At 46.2% G+C, this 16,709-nt stretch overlaps 3 protein-coding genes across 13 annotated transcripts in view; 1 reads left to right on the forward strand and 2 right to left on the reverse strand.

Moving 5' to 3' along the window:
- The window catches only part of KLHDC3 (kelch domain containing 3), a gene marked incomplete at its 3' end in the record, with an annotated part of 42,355 nt that extends 37,831 nt beyond the window's left edge, over positions 1-4,524 (reverse strand). Inside the window, exons 1-2 of one of the 7 annotated variants that reach the window (XM_083605440.1) lie at positions 4,396-4,490; positions 2,513-2,614 (exon numbers count right to left, since the gene is read on the reverse strand). Of the gene's footprint in view, positions 1-2,512; positions 2,615-3,826; positions 3,884-3,966; positions 4,141-4,395 lie in introns of those variants that run through there. The other 6 variants (XM_083605439.1, XM_083605441.1, XM_083605442.1 and 3 more) reach the window with 6 other exon arrangements.
- MEA1 (male-enhanced antigen 1) lies at positions 4,446-10,813 on the forward strand. 3 transcript variants are annotated; one of them, XM_083605645.1, is made up of 5 exons: positions 4,446-4,470; positions 6,550-6,588; positions 7,719-7,998; positions 8,121-8,217; positions 10,125-10,813. In XM_083605645.1, exons 3-5 carry the CDS (start codon positions 7,729-7,731, stop codon positions 10,286-10,288), a joined length of 531 nt encoding a protein of 176 aa, XP_083461771.1. In that variant the 5' UTR covers positions 4,446-4,470; positions 6,550-6,588; positions 7,719-7,728; the 3' UTR covers positions 10,289-10,813. The 3 variants fall into 3 exon arrangements, with proteins under 3 accessions (XP_083461771.1, XP_083461770.1, XP_083461769.1); XM_083605644.1 differs by lacking the exon at positions 4,446-4,470 and adding an exon at positions 5,813-6,022; XM_083605643.1 differs by lacking the exon at positions 4,446-4,470 and adding an exon at positions 5,817-6,016.
- The window catches only part of PPP2R5D (protein phosphatase 2 regulatory subunit B'delta), a 58,117-nt gene continuing 52,101 nt past the window's right edge, over positions 10,694-16,709 (reverse strand). For all 3 annotated transcript variants that reach the window (XM_083605194.1, XM_083605195.1, XM_083605196.1), the window contains one exon: positions 10,694-15,005. In XM_083605194.1, coding sequence (XP_083461320.1) covers positions 14,868-15,005 — 138 coding nt within the window. In that variant the 3' untranslated portion in view covers positions 10,694-14,867. The remainder of the gene's footprint in view (positions 15,006-16,709) is intronic.

Consider the following 16,709-nt stretch of genomic DNA (forward strand, 5'->3'; position numbering starts at 1 on the left):
GCTTTATTAAGGTACTGTGTGAAACTCTGTGTGTTCATTGATTTGTGTTACATGTAGAAGTGACAAATTCTGATTGGCAGGGGCGACTGCCTACCATGTCTACCAGGGGCAGAATAAAGGTGTGCATTTATCACATAACAAGTGTACAATACTGAATCCTCAAAACCTTTTAATGCAGATAATAGATAATAGAAAATTAAAATAGTCTTGTTTGGCTGAAAGCTCAACAGCTGACATATCAAAACAAACATGTGATACAGGAACATGTGATTTTATAGAGTGCTTGAAAAATAGTGAGAAAGACATCTTAGAATCCATTCTGACAGCAATAACAACTTCAGGATAAATAAATAAGGGCTTACCAAACAACCAAATGAGGGAATATGCACCTTGTAAAGCTACTTCATTTGCACAGTCTTGGAAAGGGCAAGCAACCCAACACTTTGCCTTCTAGCTTAAACAAGACACACAGCTGCACCTTCTGAGATTAGACAACTGCTCAAAAAGTGAAGTCAGCCTAAATACCCAGAACTAACCATTTTAAAATCAAGCTATAGACAAAATGATGACAGATCCAAATAAGTGATGCCGTTCTTAGTGAAGCAGAATGATTCTGCAGTCAAAATATAAAGACAAATATATTTTAAACCTAGCTGCATGCCCACTTCAATGAAAACAGCACTAATATTGTCAATGTTTTAGTTACCATCAAAGTTACATTATTACATATTTGGACTGAAGCAGCTGCAACTTCTACAGGATACAGAAACTCTGAACAAAGCTCTAAATGTGAAATCACGGATACGGATCCTTTGTATGGTAATTTTAACTTGGAAAAAAGAAAATGTGAACACTTCTAACTTTTCCAAAAGTATGTGGGTCTGGTTTGTCATTAAGGATACATTATTTTCATTTGCCTATAATTACAGCACTCAAATGTGATTCCTTAAAGCACTCTGGTGGTTAATGTCAAAAGGTGGTTTTTTTTCCTTCCATCAAAAACCCATCACATAAATTCACTGTAGCGCTGCAAAGTATGAACAACCAGATACTAATGTGCTTTAATCAACATCTACGCTAAATAGAAACAAACTAAATACAGCAAACTGACACAGCATGAAATTAAAGTGAATTCTAAGTTGCAGTGCAGAAAGAGTCTTAATGGTGCTACTGAACTCAAGAGCTAAATTGGGTTTAGTTATTAAAATATTTAATTACTACTATTACTTCAATGTTGCACATTCTCTTTTTCATAAAAAAAAAATCAAAGTACTCCCTCCACTCTGCCTTTAGCCACTCAATGGAGTGCCTGCCCTGTGGAACACCCTCCCATCAGATGTCAAGGAGATAAATAACTATACACCTTTTAGATGACATCTGAAGACAGCCCTGTATAAGGAAGTTTTTAATGTTTGATGCTTTAGCATGCCACCCATCTGGGGCATTATTATGTCACCCACCTGGGACAACTCAGTCATATGGGCAGGGTACGAATAATAAATTATTGAGCTTGGCAGGGTGGTTAAAGTATGCGATGTGTAACTAATACATGCTAAAATCCTGATCTCATATCTTTTTTCTCCTAAGTTACTGAGTAACTTGTTTCAAATTGTGGTTAGGACCAAAGCCTAAGTGATTTTGAGTACAGTCATACCACATGTTACATTTGCTTCATGTTACGTTTTTTCAGGCTGTGTCCCACGGTGACCCGGAAGTACCGGAAAGGGTTACTTCCGGATTTTGCCTCTTGCGCATGCGCATAAGTGCCAAATTGCGCCACGCACCTGCGCAGATACGGCGCTTCGGGTTGCAGGCTTTTCATGTTACAAATGGGCCTCCAGAACGGATCCTATTCACAACCAGAGGTACCATTATATGTGCTTCTCAGCTATCAGCCAAAAGGGCATAAGCACATTGGTATAACTTATCCATGTTAGCATGAGTATACACCATGCTAAGTCGCACTGGGAGTAGAAGCAACTAGGAAAAGCTAAGGTGAGCAGTAGATGACTAGTTTTATGTGCATATGTGGCACATGAGGCTTGTTTACAAAGGGATGAACAGGTTTAAAAGACCCAGGAACCATTGTTTTTGAGTTGCGTGCAGGACTAAAATTTGAGTTTATTATGGATAAGCTATTATAAGAAAAAGTATCACACCCAGACAACAGGATCTTGCTTATCTGGAAGATTTGAAAAGTAATCTGGCCTCAACTGGAAACAAACAGAATTGATTCACACATGCTTGTTTACCACTTAGTTTTTCTAAACTTTCTAAACAAGCCACTGTGTGCACCAATTCTGTTGTTTTGATATGTGATATGAAAGTCCTATTTGAGGGGCTGTATCTGTGGTTGTCAATTCACACATCCAATGTATACTTGAAGCTGCAGTCACCAAATGATGAACATGCATGCTTAAGCAAGTCTGTGGCTTCCAGGGATACAGACAATAAGAAAGCCTGTAACATGCTGGCCCTTGAATTTCAGTTGCCATCCCCAGGATTTGCTGACCTGAATTTTGTCCTGCTCAATGTACAATGTATCTGGATGCTTTGGACATGACAGGTGGAATATTTTCTCCATTCTTCTGAGAATGTTGATGGTAGTTCTAATCTACATTAGAATTAAGAGTTATTCCAGCGTTTCTTGGGAATAAAGAAGAAAACAATGGGGTTCTTAAATATATAAAAGTACCAAGAGTTGTGTTAAATGTAGCAGAAAGAGGAAAAAAATCCACATTTTCAGCACATATCAGTAGGTGAAATGGAGGTTCCAGTCTGACCCATGGTGCCAGAAGTATTCCAGATTAAGCCTTTGGTTTAAGCCTTTATTTCCAACTAAGTACAGCAACAGCATTTTACTACATTCATCCTTCCATGTCCCACTTTCTCTTGTTTTAACCATTATCTGTTCTATACTGTTCTATATTGGGGACACTGTCAATTTTGCCCATGCATCTCAGTTCCATGTACACTGATGGTGCTGCATTATACAATGATAATAACACAGAACAACACCCCAACGAGAAAAGGAAAAAGCAGAAAACCAAACTCCATAAAACTTTAGGGATAACAGGCGTTTATTATATGATTTTTCTCCTATACCATCCTAATGAACACTCATAGAATCCCCACCTCCCCGAAACAGAACTAGCACCCCAGTGCAGAAAAACCACATGCCTAGAAAATACCACAAAATGCAACTTTACACACTGTCCAGGGAAGGAGATGGTTGCCCTGCTTTAAGACTGCCACAGGTATTTATTTAGGAACGCTGGCACTACCCTTGGGCAGGGTGCGTTAAACGTCACCCTTGGGCAGATCAATGGGGTTTTTTTGGGAGGGGGAGGGGCAGCAAACGGCAATCAGTTTAAAAGCTATTGTCGTATTCTGACTGCCAGGGAGGGGGTGCAGAGGAAGGAGGACAGGCCTTTGCAGGATCTTCTGCCTCATGCGCCAAAACAACTTGGCATGGCTTGAGGACTTTGCACTCTTGACACCGGGGGACTGGGGGGGAGAAGCGCGCGTGCGTGCGTGTGGTGAGGGCGGCGGGGTATGAAATCTGCCGCTCCGCCTCAGGCAGCAAAACGACTCGGGTCGGCCCTGGCAGACACCTTGACCCCCGACAGAATAAACAAATGCACCAAGCTCCTCTTAAGCCCCTGGGCTCCTCAGCGCTCACAATGCGAGCCTAGCCTGTCACACCCCTCAGCTGCGTCTCTCTCACTCTCTATATATGCATATTTTCTCTCTCCCTGCAGGGACTTCTCCCCGGCCCCCATAACCGACGAGTCCCTCATAACAACCCCCGTGCCCCACCCCCAACCTTGACAGACGCATCCCGGCTCTCGGATCCCGGCCGCCCCAACGGTCAGCGCCGCCAACGCCGCGCGCCCGCGGCAGAACCGCCCCCCGGCCCTCCTCCACAGGGGCTCCCTCCACGCCCCGGCGCCTCAGCTGCATTACCTGCCCCCCACGGGCGGGGAGAGGGACGCGGGGCCGGCCCGCGGCCCCGAAGGGTCGCGCGAACCCGCTCTCCCGGCGCTCGTTAACGGCCCAGTCAAGCCCCGAGCTTTCTCCTCAGGCGCCTCAGCCGCTCCTTCCCTCCCTCCCACCCACAGGCCCAGCTTCGGCGCACAACGGCTGAGGATGACGCGCCACGCCCACCGAGGGGAGTCTGGGAAATGTAGTCTTGGGAGGGCCCGCGGCTATAGCCAGATATAGTGTTCTTCTGTACCCCGTCACCCTGGACCCCAGCACGCCGGTTTCAAAAAAAATGGCCACGAAATGGGGTTGGGCAGCGTCTTCACATACCCACGCTCGCAAAGGGGATTTTAAGAAGCCCCTGGGCGCTGTAGCTCTTTCCACCACAGCTTCGCGCTGGATGAAGGTTACCTTATTTACATAACGGGTCCAGATCACTTGATACGGATTTGGTAAAGCGATTCTGTGCACACGCGGCGGGTGCAGGTAATTTTGGACTCTGGACTAGGTTGGTAGGTGGGTGGTGCGTGCTCCAGAAGCCAGGCTCCAGAAATAAGCCCGGAGGGAGAAAAGGAACCTGGGAGAACTGGCAGAGAAAGAAGATTTAACTACGGCTGCGTATGCACCATTTAAAGCACACTCCCCGCCCCCCAGAAGAACCCTGGGAACTGTAGTTAAAGGTGCTGGGAATTGTAGCTCTGCGGGGGGCAACTGTAGTTATTTATTTCAAGGATTTATATCCCCGTCTTTCAGGATACAAACCCTACCAACGTGTCTTACAGGCAACATTGAATTATATATATTTTTTTAAAACCTCACAATAAACACGAGTAGGTAGTAGGAATTCACCTGGATCCTTCCTATATTAGGCCACTTGGTGGTCGGGTTGCCACCTTTGGTCGGGCAAAATATGGGACAGGTCAAGCAAAATATGGGAGAAGTCCCATATTTTCCCTTGAAGAAAGGAACAATTCCTTATGATAAAGGACAGGTGGCAACCCTACTTGGTGACTTTATGCCAATATGGTATACCGTGCCATTTAACACATACCCCTTACATCTTCTACACAGCCTGCATACCCTGACCTTCAGATTTCCGCAGATAAAAGTAGGAACAATGTTACTGTACCCCTCTCACAGAGGATGACCGCCAGGTCCGTCCCTCACTCCATTAGTATTATTATTATTACTGTATTATTATTAATTGCATTTGTTAGGTTCTTTATCTTGCCCAAGGCAACTCAGAGCGACTTGCAACCCAACCCAAAAATCTAGCCAGCTTGCTTTGCACGAAGTGCAATAATAAAAGGCATGTCACAAAATCAGTGAGCGAATTTCTTGCCCAGGGTGTCCATGTGGGTGGGAGCGCCTTTAAGATACAACCTCTAACCTCAAAAGAGATTTGACTTCTAGAGCCCCAGAGGTTGCTGGAAGTCGGGCAATTCTAGTGCACGTGCATGCACTGTTGGAAAGGCATTTCCGTAATTCTCCACGGTGCAAAAGAGAAACATTGTTTATTTTATTTTTTTTGCCACCAGCGGCAGCAGCAGCAACAACAAAAAGCCTCCGCGTGGTGTTAAAAAGGATAAAAACTGGCCTGGTGACGAAGAAGTGGTTTGGACATACAGTTTTACCGAACTGCTAACCTATATGCATTTGGGGTGCCCATCACCGTAAATTGAGATCCCGATTCCCGGCGAATGTCTTTTGTTGCACGAGCCTTATGCTTTCACGAAGCGCAAGGCGGCAGCTATTGGCCAGTCCTTCCAACGTGCTTTGCGACCGTATCAATGAACACAGCCGCTTGTCGACTTTAGAACTGCCAGGGGCCAACGGAGAGGCGAGGGCTGGTGGGGGAGACCTGTATATTGTATCTCGCCCAAGGTGGGGAGCAGGTTGCCATAGTTTCGGCTCCGCCCGCCGCGCACGGCTATGACGTCATTCCCAGTGGCCCTGCGCGCCTTGTCCTTTCCGGAGGCTGAGCGGCTGGCTGGGATCGGCCTCCGATCGGGAAGGCGGAACTCCCTTCTGGGTGAAGGCAGGGGGTCTTCTTGTTGCTCTGGGTGGCGGGCGCGGCTGTGGTTTGCTGGGCGTCAGGCAGCGATGGAGGGCAATAGGCGAAACGGCGAGAGCAGGCGGTGTTGGAAATGGAGGTCTTTGTGGTGGGGGCGAGGACAACAAGGATCAGCATTTATAGGGCGTTTTGAAAGGTCCATAACGACGGGCGCATATAGAAACCCTTCTGAAACCCAGAAAGACACGTTTTCGTCCATCCTCCCAGTGGGGTGGGTAGGAGGGAGCCTGAACCTCGGCTGCCTAAGGCTAGTTTGTTTATTTTCCAGAGGGGTAGCCATGTTACTCTGTAGCAGCAAAAGCGAAAAGGCATCTTGAATCCAAGTTGCGAGTCAGAGCCATGACTCCACCTCAAAGGGAAGGGGGAGCCAGGATTGTTGCCGATTCTGTGATTAATCACCATGCTTTTATATTGCATGTGTCTAAGCTTGACGTAATAGAACACTTGTTTTAATACAGTAATTGTAAGTTATTGTATTATTATTATTTTAGAAATACTTTGGAGAACTGAATCGCTGTTACGGGTTCTAGGTGAGTTTGGTCTAAACTGCATTGTCTTAAAGTGCTTTCTTAAAGTCTCTTCTATGGGAGTGGCAGTCACTGGGTTATATAGAAGATAATGGAGCGGGCCTAAACCTAACTCTTTGTTTCCTAACCCACATCACAGCTTATTAATTTGTCCCATAGAAGGCAATATGAGATACTGAATAGCTACCTCTAGTTAAAGAAACCTGGCCCTCAACTGATGTGGGTGAGAGGCAAATGGGATATAGGACTTGGAAGCTAATTTACCCTGAAGAAGTGTCCTTGTTTAGGGGAAGGATGGGGAACCCACAGCCCTCCCAAGTGTTGTTGAACTACTAACTTCCATAATCTCTGACCATTGGTCATGCTGGCTGGGGCTGATATGAGTGGGTGTGCCAACATCTGGAGGGCTGCAGGTTTTCCATCTCTGGCTTAGGGAAACAGTGACATATGCAGGTTTGACATTGGCCATGGCTATTGAGCTTTGCCGTAACTGGACAAACTAGAATTGAGTCGCATAAAACCACTCAACACTTTCTTGTGTATTGCAGGAAAAACTAAAGCAGTGATGGTAAAGTTGCATTTCTGGGAAGCTCCTGATAAGCTTCCATAGAATCCTGGTGTTCCCTGAAAGGCAGCCTGAAACCCATCACATTACATAGCTCAGCTGGTTAGAACATGGTGTTGATAACACCAAGGTTGCAGGTTCAACCTCCATATGGGACAGCTGCGTATTCCTGCATTGCAATGGGGTTGGACTAGATGATCCTCAGGGTCCCAACTCTATGATTCTGTGGTATAATGCTTTAGTGCAGACATAGGCAAACTCGGCCCTCCAGATGTTTTGCACCTACAATTCCCATCATCCCTGACAACCGGTCCTGCTAGCTAGGGATCATGGGAGTTGTAGGCCAAAAACTAGGGTATAGTATGTGATGTGAAATGTGGTGATGGCTCTAAAGTTGACTATAATGGACTTTCTTAGGTAGGTCTGTTCTGCCTTAGAGTGCTTATTGCTCTTACCTTCCTGCAATCTCTTTGTAGGATATGCTTCTTTCTCAGTCATTTCTCAGACAAATATACAACTTTAAGCAATAGTATTGTTGCGGAGATTTAAGTTCCATGTTTCCCTTCAGATCCTAGTGCATGGCCTTGGAGCCAGTGGTTACACAGATAATGGGTCCAGAGAGGATCTGTCCAAATGAGCACGAAGAGCTGGGGCTGCAAGAGACACCTGATGGAACCCCTGAACCTACTGGGGAGTGGAGTAGTGAAGAACCTGAAGAGGAGGAGGAAGATGGTAGCAATGGCTATTTGTACCAGCCACTGAATCAAGATCCAGATCAGGGACTAGCAGCAGCTGAAGAAACGGAACCCAGCACAGAGCCAACGCCCGATATCAATGAGCGACTTCAGGTAGCACAGTTTTGTTTCAAGTATGTGTCCTGGGGTTCCCCAAGGTGGGGCCACAGATTCTTGCATGAGCATGCCTTTGTGCTGTGCTTAATGCTTGTAATGGCTTTATGCACTGCATGCAGGCAATGAGACTGCATCTGCCTGACCCACCTGTGGACAGCGATGAGGAGGAGGGATCTGCAGCTCAAAACTCTCGCAGCTCTATCCCTATGGATCCAGGTAACATAATATGGAAGCAGCTTTATTTATTTTAGTCTTTATAGTCTCCAGAGAGAATTGCCAACCTTAGAACTTGGTGTCTGTAAGTCCTGCCACATTCAGCCCATGTTATTTTTCCCATTCTGCCTCTTTAAAGGCTTGTGATTATCTAGTTTGTTATATTCTCTAGGTCTCTAACCTGTTCCATAACCTCTAAATCACATTTCCATCCTGCCATTCCCACATAGAATTGTAGATTTGGAAAGGATCCCAAAGGTCTTCTAGTCTAACCCCCTGCAATGCAGGAATCACAAATAAAGAATCCCTGACAGATGGCCATCTGACCTCTGCTTAAAAACTTCCATTGAAAGAGTCCACCACCTGCCAAGGTAGTTGGTTCCACTGCTGAACAGCTCTTACAGTCTTGAAGTTATTTCTATTTAGTTGGAATCTCCTTTCCTGTACCTTGAATCCATTGGCTCAGGTCCTACCTTCTAGAACAGCAGAAAACAAGCATGCTCCCTCCTCTATGTGACAGCCCTTCAGATATCTGAAGTTGGCTACCGTATCACCTCTCAGTCTTCGCTTTTCCAGGCTAAGCATACCCAACCCTTAATTCCTTCTTAAACTTTGCCCAGAACTGGACACAGTACTCCCAAGTGGTATCTGACCAAGGCACAATAGAGTGGTCCTGTTACTTCCCTTGATCTGGACACTATACTTCTGTTGATGCAGCCTAGAATAGTTTTAGCTTTTTTTGCTGCTGCATCACACTGTTGACTCACAGTAAGCTTGTGATCTACTAGGACCCCTAGATCCTTTTCACATGCACTGCTGTGTCAAGCCAGGTGCCGCTGATCCTGTATTTGCACATCTGATGATTCCTAAGTGTAGAACCTTACATATGTCCATACTGAAATTCACTTTGCTAGTTCCTGTTGAACTGCTTTTCATGACTTCTGGTCCTGTTCTCCAATCAGTTAAGATCCTCTTGAATCCTGATTCTCTCTTCTGAGGCATTACATGCTCTTCTCAGTTTGGTGTCATGTACAGCTTTGATGAGCTTCTCCTCTATTCCTTCATCAAAGTCATTTATAAAGATGTTGAACAACACCAGGCCCAGGACAGAACCTTGCAGCACACCACTTACCACTTTTTTCCAGCATGACAAGGAACCATTGGTGAGCACCCTCTGGCCTTGGTCAGCCAACCAGCTACCAATCCACCTTACAATAGCATCTTGTAGCCCACATAAAGTGCAAGGTAGAAGAGGGGTTATTTCACCTGTGTTCATGATCCCCTTTTATGATTAAGTGCTATATAAAGGCCACACATAACTACCCTCTCAACCTAATCTACTTTACAGGGCTACTGGGTCTAAATCTGACTTCTCCTTGCTCAAGTCCAAACACACAGTGTCCTCTAGCTTTCATGCCATTTCTCTCTCCATTCTTGCCATTCAGTTTTAGCACTTGTCTGATACTAGTGCATAGCTGTCAACGCTTCCCTTTTTTAAAGGGAAATTCCCTTATTCCGAATAGGATTCCTCGCAAGAAAAGGGAAAAGTTGACAGCTATGTACTAGTGTCTTATCGGCTGCACAGTTTTGCCTGGTAACTCTGTGGGTTGGCTAATTGCTATGGTGGTCTCTCTTGTTTACAAGATTTGTGGGGCAGCAATCGTTTTTGGCTATCCAGTCCATAGTTCAAGCTTACCATGGGCCCATAAATGCATCCCTCACTCCCCCCCCCCAGGTAAACCTGAGCCTTCATCCTGGGTTGCTTGCTACCTTGGATGAGCTGCCCTTTATCTACTGCATGAATATGGAAATCCTTGGAAAGGAATTGTGTTGAGTCTTGGGTGTGTGGTATTGGCGGCTGGCTTCCTTTTGCGCTGCCCCTCTCATTCCTCGGCTGTCTTTGACTCTAGAACACGTGGAGCTGGTGAAAAGGACTATGGCCGGAATCAAGCTCCCCACACTTGGAATCCCTGCCTGGGCCAACGAAATCTCGGATGACCAGTGGCAGGATATGGTGCAGCGAACCCTGCAAGCCCGGCAGAGCCAGAGCAGCCCCAAGCCAGAATGGAAGTGAAGGCCGGCTCTTCTGCATCCTTGCCTCCAGCCGAAAGAGCTAAACAGAAGTGCTGCACTTTAAACCATTGTCTCTGAACTGGTTGGGTTAGATATTTATCTTTCACCAGCATTGAAACTCTGTGTTCACCTTGTCGCATTGAAAATATGGCGTTTTTTTTGTTTTTTTTTTGTGACGCCCAGTCATAGCTACTTGAGTGGTGGTGCTAGTGATATCAGGCTGTTTTCCTAAGCTTGGGGAGAGGGAGAAGTCTCTAGGAGAAATAACCATCTCATGAAATCGCCCTTCAACATGCATGATTCTAGCCCTGCTGTTTACTCTCTCCCCCACCAGCCCCCACCCCCCTTTTCCAAGTGACACATGGGCTAAAGAGCTAAACATGGCCATGAGGTGGAGTCCAGCGTGTCATCTTTTCAAGAGATCCATTTTATTTAGTTCTGTACATACAGGGACATCTGTACAAAATCCAACACTGTCATACTATGTAATACTCTACTGAAAATAAAGTACACCATATGTACATAATGAACTGTAAAGCAGCTTAATACTTGTGTCCAGAGAGTGAATGCATCACTTAAGTTTTGCTTGCGCCCCCCCTCCCTTTGAGAAGGGGCTATGTAAGAAGTGAAAGAGGCAGCTCCAACCCTGTCCATGTAAAAAGTAGGGAAAGTATACAAGCAAAGTGGGAGAAACACAAGGGAATATTTTTTTTAAAAGTAGAGCTGGATTAAAGTGAATAGTGACCTGAAGCCGTGTGCTTGAGGTGCTCGTTTTGGCTGGAAGGCGTTCGTTCTTTCGCCCCCTTTCTCACACAGCTTCTCCCATCCCCGTGAAGATACATAGGACACTGGAATGAATTGGCAGCAAACTAAACTTTAATGTTAGGTACCAAACACAAGTTCCCTGACCCCAAACAAAGATTAGACAGAGGCTATATTTACATCTAAGTCATACAGCACATGATGCTCAATTGCAGCCCTGCTCCACCATTGCAAAACTCCAGCAGGCAGAGAAGGGCTGTGTTGTGTATGGGGCTGGGTGGGGGAATGTGCCCTATAGTTCTCGTCTGCAGAGCCCAGCCTTGGGTGGGGGTGGGGGGCACAAATTGACTGAATTGCACTTTGCTTTAGAAGAGTTCCAAGTCAATATCGTCCCTCCAGCAGCTACACCTGAAGCCCAGTGGCCACTCAGTTCATTCTGGTTCCTATTCAATTCTACCACTGAAAAGACAGGCAAATATATTAAATCAAAACTCCCCCTTTCCTTTTGTGTCATGGTTTTCTGCTTCCCTCTTGCTGCTTCAGTTGGCACATGGCAAGAGGTTTAAGCAGGTCTCACTCAAAGAAGGGCTTTAGTGTTCAGAGAAACTGTTCACCAGTCAGCCAGAGCATCTTCAGCGGGTATTGAAAATATTTTGGCAGCAGACAGTGGAGGAGCTATGATTGATTGATGGGCTGGATGTCAGAGTACTAATAGCCTGTGCCTCACCTTCCTTTCCAAACTAATTGGCAAATTCAGAAAAGCAACGGTGCAGATCAGTTACCAGTATAGGAAAGTGGGTACCTTCAGTGAGATGCAGGCAGAGCTATGAAACTGGGCTTTAGGGAACTTGGAACAAAATTAATATAGGTACAGGAGAAATAGGGAGAAACACAACAGAAGTGAAGTAAGTGTGTAGATAATGCAATACAGCGTATGAAGATTTAAAGTGTGATGTAGATTGGAGAAAGAGGCTTGCAGTCTGAACCTCCCACGGTTGTCTCACTGCTTTCAATGGGATTTACTTCTGAGTGAGTGTACTTGGACTTAAAGCCTTAAATTAACTGTAGAAGACTGGAACCTAGAATCTGAGTTGGGGAAATGCAAGTCAGAATTCATAAAACAGAAGGTTGACGTGGAATTGATTAGGAATGAGGGTCCTCCCCTTTTGTGACCTTCCATGATTCTGAAATTCAATCAGCAATCTGTAAACAATGGCAGCATATGAAGCTAATTCAAGTTTAATAAGGAGTTGGTCAGGAAACTACCTAGCTACCTCAAATGAGTTCAAGGCTTCAGGGCATATAGATCACATCGTAGAGTACTAAAGGAAGTCACTAGTTTACTTGCAGAAGCACTAATTGAATAAACCCTGGAGAATGGTTGTGAGGCATCACAGGACTGGAGACAAGCAATTGTTGCTCCACTTTGCAAAAAGAAATATCTAGCAAATCATAGACTGGTCAGTCTGACTATGATACTAGAACAAATTATGTATATATACAATCTTGATAACAATTAGTTGAAGTCATAATGGATTTGTCAAGAATCTCAGACTTTTTTTGATCAGGTCGTTAGCTTGGAGTGTGGGAATGCTCTGGATGTAATTTATTACAGCTAAGCATTTGGCGAAGTCTTTTTAACATTTTTGTTGGTGAACTGGTTAAATATAGGCTAGATGAGAAGTAATAGTTCCATTTTACTCTACACTAGTCAGACCACATCTGGAGTAATGTGTCCAGTTCTGGGTGCCCCAACTTTGAGGGAGACCACTTAATGGTTTTTCTCTGCCTGTTGTAACCTGCTGTGCTTGATGCTGTATGGTTTTTACTTGTATTGTTATTGCTTCTTTTATTTCTCATACTGTACTACAATTTGAATTGTATAGAATTCTATGGAATTCAAATTGTAACTGTTCTTCAAACGCATTTCCTGGACCACCGGTGGTCCATGGAACCCCTGATATAGACAACTGGATTTAGCGGAGGCCAACAAACATGGTCAACTATAGAAAACAAGTCTCATAGGGATACATTAAAGTAACAGGGGATGTTACAGCTGCAGAAGAGAAGACTGAAGGCGGACATGCTAGCGCTTGAAATACCTGAAAAGCTATCACAAAGAAGGCAACCATTTGTCCTTTTCTGCCCCTAGAGGGGAGGGCAAGAGTAGCTCTTATGACCTTAAATTACAGGAGGATATATTTTGGTTCACTAATAGGAGAAAAACTTCGAAGGTAAGAGCAATTTGACATTGGAACCAATTACCTAGAGGCAAGGAAGGCTGTAACTTACAGGAACTCCACAAGGGGATGTTGGATGGCCACCTCTAGCACACTGTAGCTCTGGATTGCTTGCACTGAGCTGGAGATTTGAGTCAGTGGCTCACAAGCTAAAACCTATAGCTTACGGGAAATGGGGTAATCCTCTCTGGCTACCACCCTAAAATGAGCCTTTGCTGTCTCTTGCTCCGAGACCTTCCAAGATGAGGCCCATGGAACTAGAACGGCTGAAATGAACTTGAGCACACTGAGGCTTAGCACCCCCCCCCCCAGCAAACGAAGTGCTGATCATCCCTATTAAGAAAACAGCAACAGGTGTTTCCTGGCTTGTGCGGTTAAGTCCCCTCCCGCCCTTGTTCCCAATATGAAAAATGCTTTAAAAGCTGTTTGTGTACTGTGAACTTAGGAAGTAATTTGCCCAGCGTTCTCCCAACAGTGGAGAAAGGGAGGTTGGCGCAAGTAGGAGAATCTGCTGGAAAGCGTCAAATCTCGCTCCAGTTCTAGCTGAAACTGCAGAGAGGAAAGCCAACCAGTTCGTAAGGGAGGCTCTTGTGCGGTAAATGTGCAGATCAATCACTAGTCTGTATTTGGGACGGACAATCTAAATGATCAAGCAGCAAAAAGCACAGGCCAGACCTAGAACTATGTAAGGCTGCCATTGTGCTGCAATTGGGGGGGGGGAGTGCAAATAGAACAAATTGTAAATTTCCCTGACTCGCACTCCATTTGCATTCATGATCTCTTTCTTACACTGACACACACACACACTGATTACATCCTTGCACAGAACCCAACAAAAAAGCCAGCGACCCTTATTCATATAGATCAGATCAAATCAAATCGGTACTCTCTAATTAGCCATTTATTCCGGGGTGAGGGGGTGGGGAGCAAAACTATGTTCCTAAATCTAGCTTGGTCCCCAAGGAACAAACCTGCCTTGATCCCTAGGAAGCAGACTGTAACGCGCAGCTCTGCCAGTTTCACATAATACGTTGCGTTCTTCAGACCATATCATTGTGTGGGGTGTAGATAAAAAAAGGGGGGATATAAACAATTGCTAGGGGGCTGTAGTGAATTATTACTGTAGCACCAGCCTTTGACCATCTGGTGCCTTCCAGATGTTCGGGACTACCTGATGGGATTTGTGGTCCACAACATCTGCAGGGCGCCAGCTTGGGCTAAGGCTGCTGTAAGTTTGCGGCTGAACTCTCGATGCTTTGGTCCTGGGACTGGAGTAGATTGACGGGGGGGAGGGGGGGAACAGGAGGAGGAGCAGGGATGACCCTTGTGTGGAATGACCCCCTCATGGATGGGGCTAGGCTCCCTTTCACACGTGCACACAAAAAACAGCTTTGTAAAGAGGAGAAAGCAGGAGGGAGTGACAGTGTCGTGGGGGATATGAGGTACAATGTAAAATCAAATCTAACCTGAAAGAATGAGAATGGAGCAGAGGACAGGCACAGCTCACCATGTTCATTCCCTAGTTATACATTAGAACAAAGTGCATTTCTGTGTTCCCTCCAGGGGCTCCCTAGCCCGTCAGAGCGCCTCCTGGCTCGAGGTGAGGAATTCTTCCGCTCTCTTGTGCGCTTCCAGGGCCTTTATGGTGTAGACGTCCTGGGGAAGCTCCGATTTCCGACGCAGCAAAACCTTCTCCTTCTTTATGTCTTTCAGCATCTAGGCACAAGATCCCGCAAGAAGTTAGCAGAGGCTGCTTCTGGGAGCGGTGCAACTCCTCCTGGCCTGGCCCTTCTCTCTGGAGGCTGGGTCTACTACCATCTTTGCCAACCGGGCAACCTCCGGCCCATTTGGACTACAACTTCCATCAGCCCCAGCCGGCCGGACAGGTTGGCAAAGCCCGCCCTACTTTGTAGAGTTTACTGGAGGTCAGTGCCAAGGTGATCCTAGCCACTGAGTCAGCCCTAGGGTTTCTGTGCCCTCTTGATGCTGCCTACTGAAGCACCTTCCGGGCCTAGCCTGAAATAAATAATAGACAAAGAAAAGAAAACCAGTGCAAAAATGCCTGTTTGACTAAGTTTCGAGGCCTTTCTATGTGACCCATGGGGCTCTCCTCAAGCTGCACCTCTCACCAGCCCTACTTTGCTCCCTACTCTTAAGTGTTTTTGCCTGGAAGACACGAGGACAGAGATGGGTATATGATCAGGTGTGGAAACCAGCCTGCTGTACGAAGGTGAAATTTGCGTTCACTGCTCCGCCCAGTTTTGCCTCTAGCCCCGCCCACCGATGGCATGTGGGCGCCAGGAGGCTGCCCAGAAGGGAATGTGGCACTCTGGCTGAAAAGGGTTCCCCAAGCGGTGCTATGCAGCCTTTGCGCTTTCTTGCAAAGCATCACCCACCAAGCAATTCCAGCAATGCATGATGTCAAGCTCACATACCGCAGACAGCAGCAATGCCACAGTGGGGAATGAGGAACTAACAAAACTGCACACAAAGCTGGCAAGTTAAGAAAGCGAGTCAAGCCACAGGCTACAGATCAACAGAGAGAGAGGGAGAGCAGGCAAATCATAAACAGAATTCAGCATGGAGAAGACAGTCTAGAAGACATCCTATTTTGCAGATGGGAGACACACACAGAGGCTGAGAAGCAAGCATAAAGGCTAACTGGTGAATCTTAGATTTCTTCATTGGGTAGAAATAAAGCCTGCTGTTTCTTTATCTTTTCTGCTTAATAGGCCTGTCTCACAAAGTGGGAAGATTGAGGCTCGGAAATAAGCGCTCCAGTGCTCCCACTCACTAACGTATGAGCAAAGGCATTTAACCTGATCGTAAGCATGTTTACTTGGACAAAACGGGACTCTGTGCCTGGCATTTGCCATCATAACGCAGCTCTGCATATTGAGCTGTACTTTCTGCCTGGTAGCATTCCCTTCTAACAGCCACAGGGCTGGGCAGGGGTGGGGTGGGCATGTTGGGCTGGCAATGGATGGGACTTCTGTAGTGTCCCAAAGGAGCACAGATGTGCAAGCTCTTCCCAATGCTTCCGTGTGGGAATTTGAACAGGGAGCAAAGGTAAGCAGAATGGGAGCTGGGGGAACGAGGCTGATGTGGCTGGGCAGAGGAATACAGGGGAACTGGCAATCTTCAGGCGCAGAGCAAGTATGCCAGGAGGGAAGCAGCAATCACTAATGGGAGGATCCTGGTGGACGCCCAATTGTGCCAGCCCTGACCACATGGCCATGGCTGATCTGCAGTGCCCTGTGATTTTGTGTAGGCACCACTATCCCACATAGTTCAAGGTGTGACACTGTGAGGAGGGATGATTACTCTGGCTGAAACAGAAAGCATGTGACTTGGCCAATACAGCATGCCAAAGGATGGTTTAGCTGCTCCCTTCCTGCCTTCCCCTCTGCTCCGCTGAGT

This window comes from Podarcis filfolensis (assembly GCF_964270895.1).
Source record: "Podarcis filfolensis genome assembly, chromosome: 3".
NCBI lineage: Eukaryota > Metazoa > Chordata > Lepidosauria > Squamata > Lacertidae > Podarcis > Podarcis filfolensis.

Excerpts from the sequence above, each read along its gene's own strand:
- MEA1 (XM_083605645.1), top strand. The coding sequence starts at position 7,729 with ATGGCCTTGGAGCCAGTGGTTACACAGATAATGGGTCCAGAGAGGATC. Across the intron at positions 7,999-8,120 it reads ATATCAATGAGCGACTTCAG|GCAATGAGACTGCATCTGCC; the intron begins GTAGCACAGTTT and ends CACTGCATGCAG. Across the intron at positions 8,218-10,124 it reads CTCTATCCCTATGGATCCAG|AACACGTGGAGCTGGTGAAA; the intron begins GTAACATAATAT and ends CTTTGACTCTAG.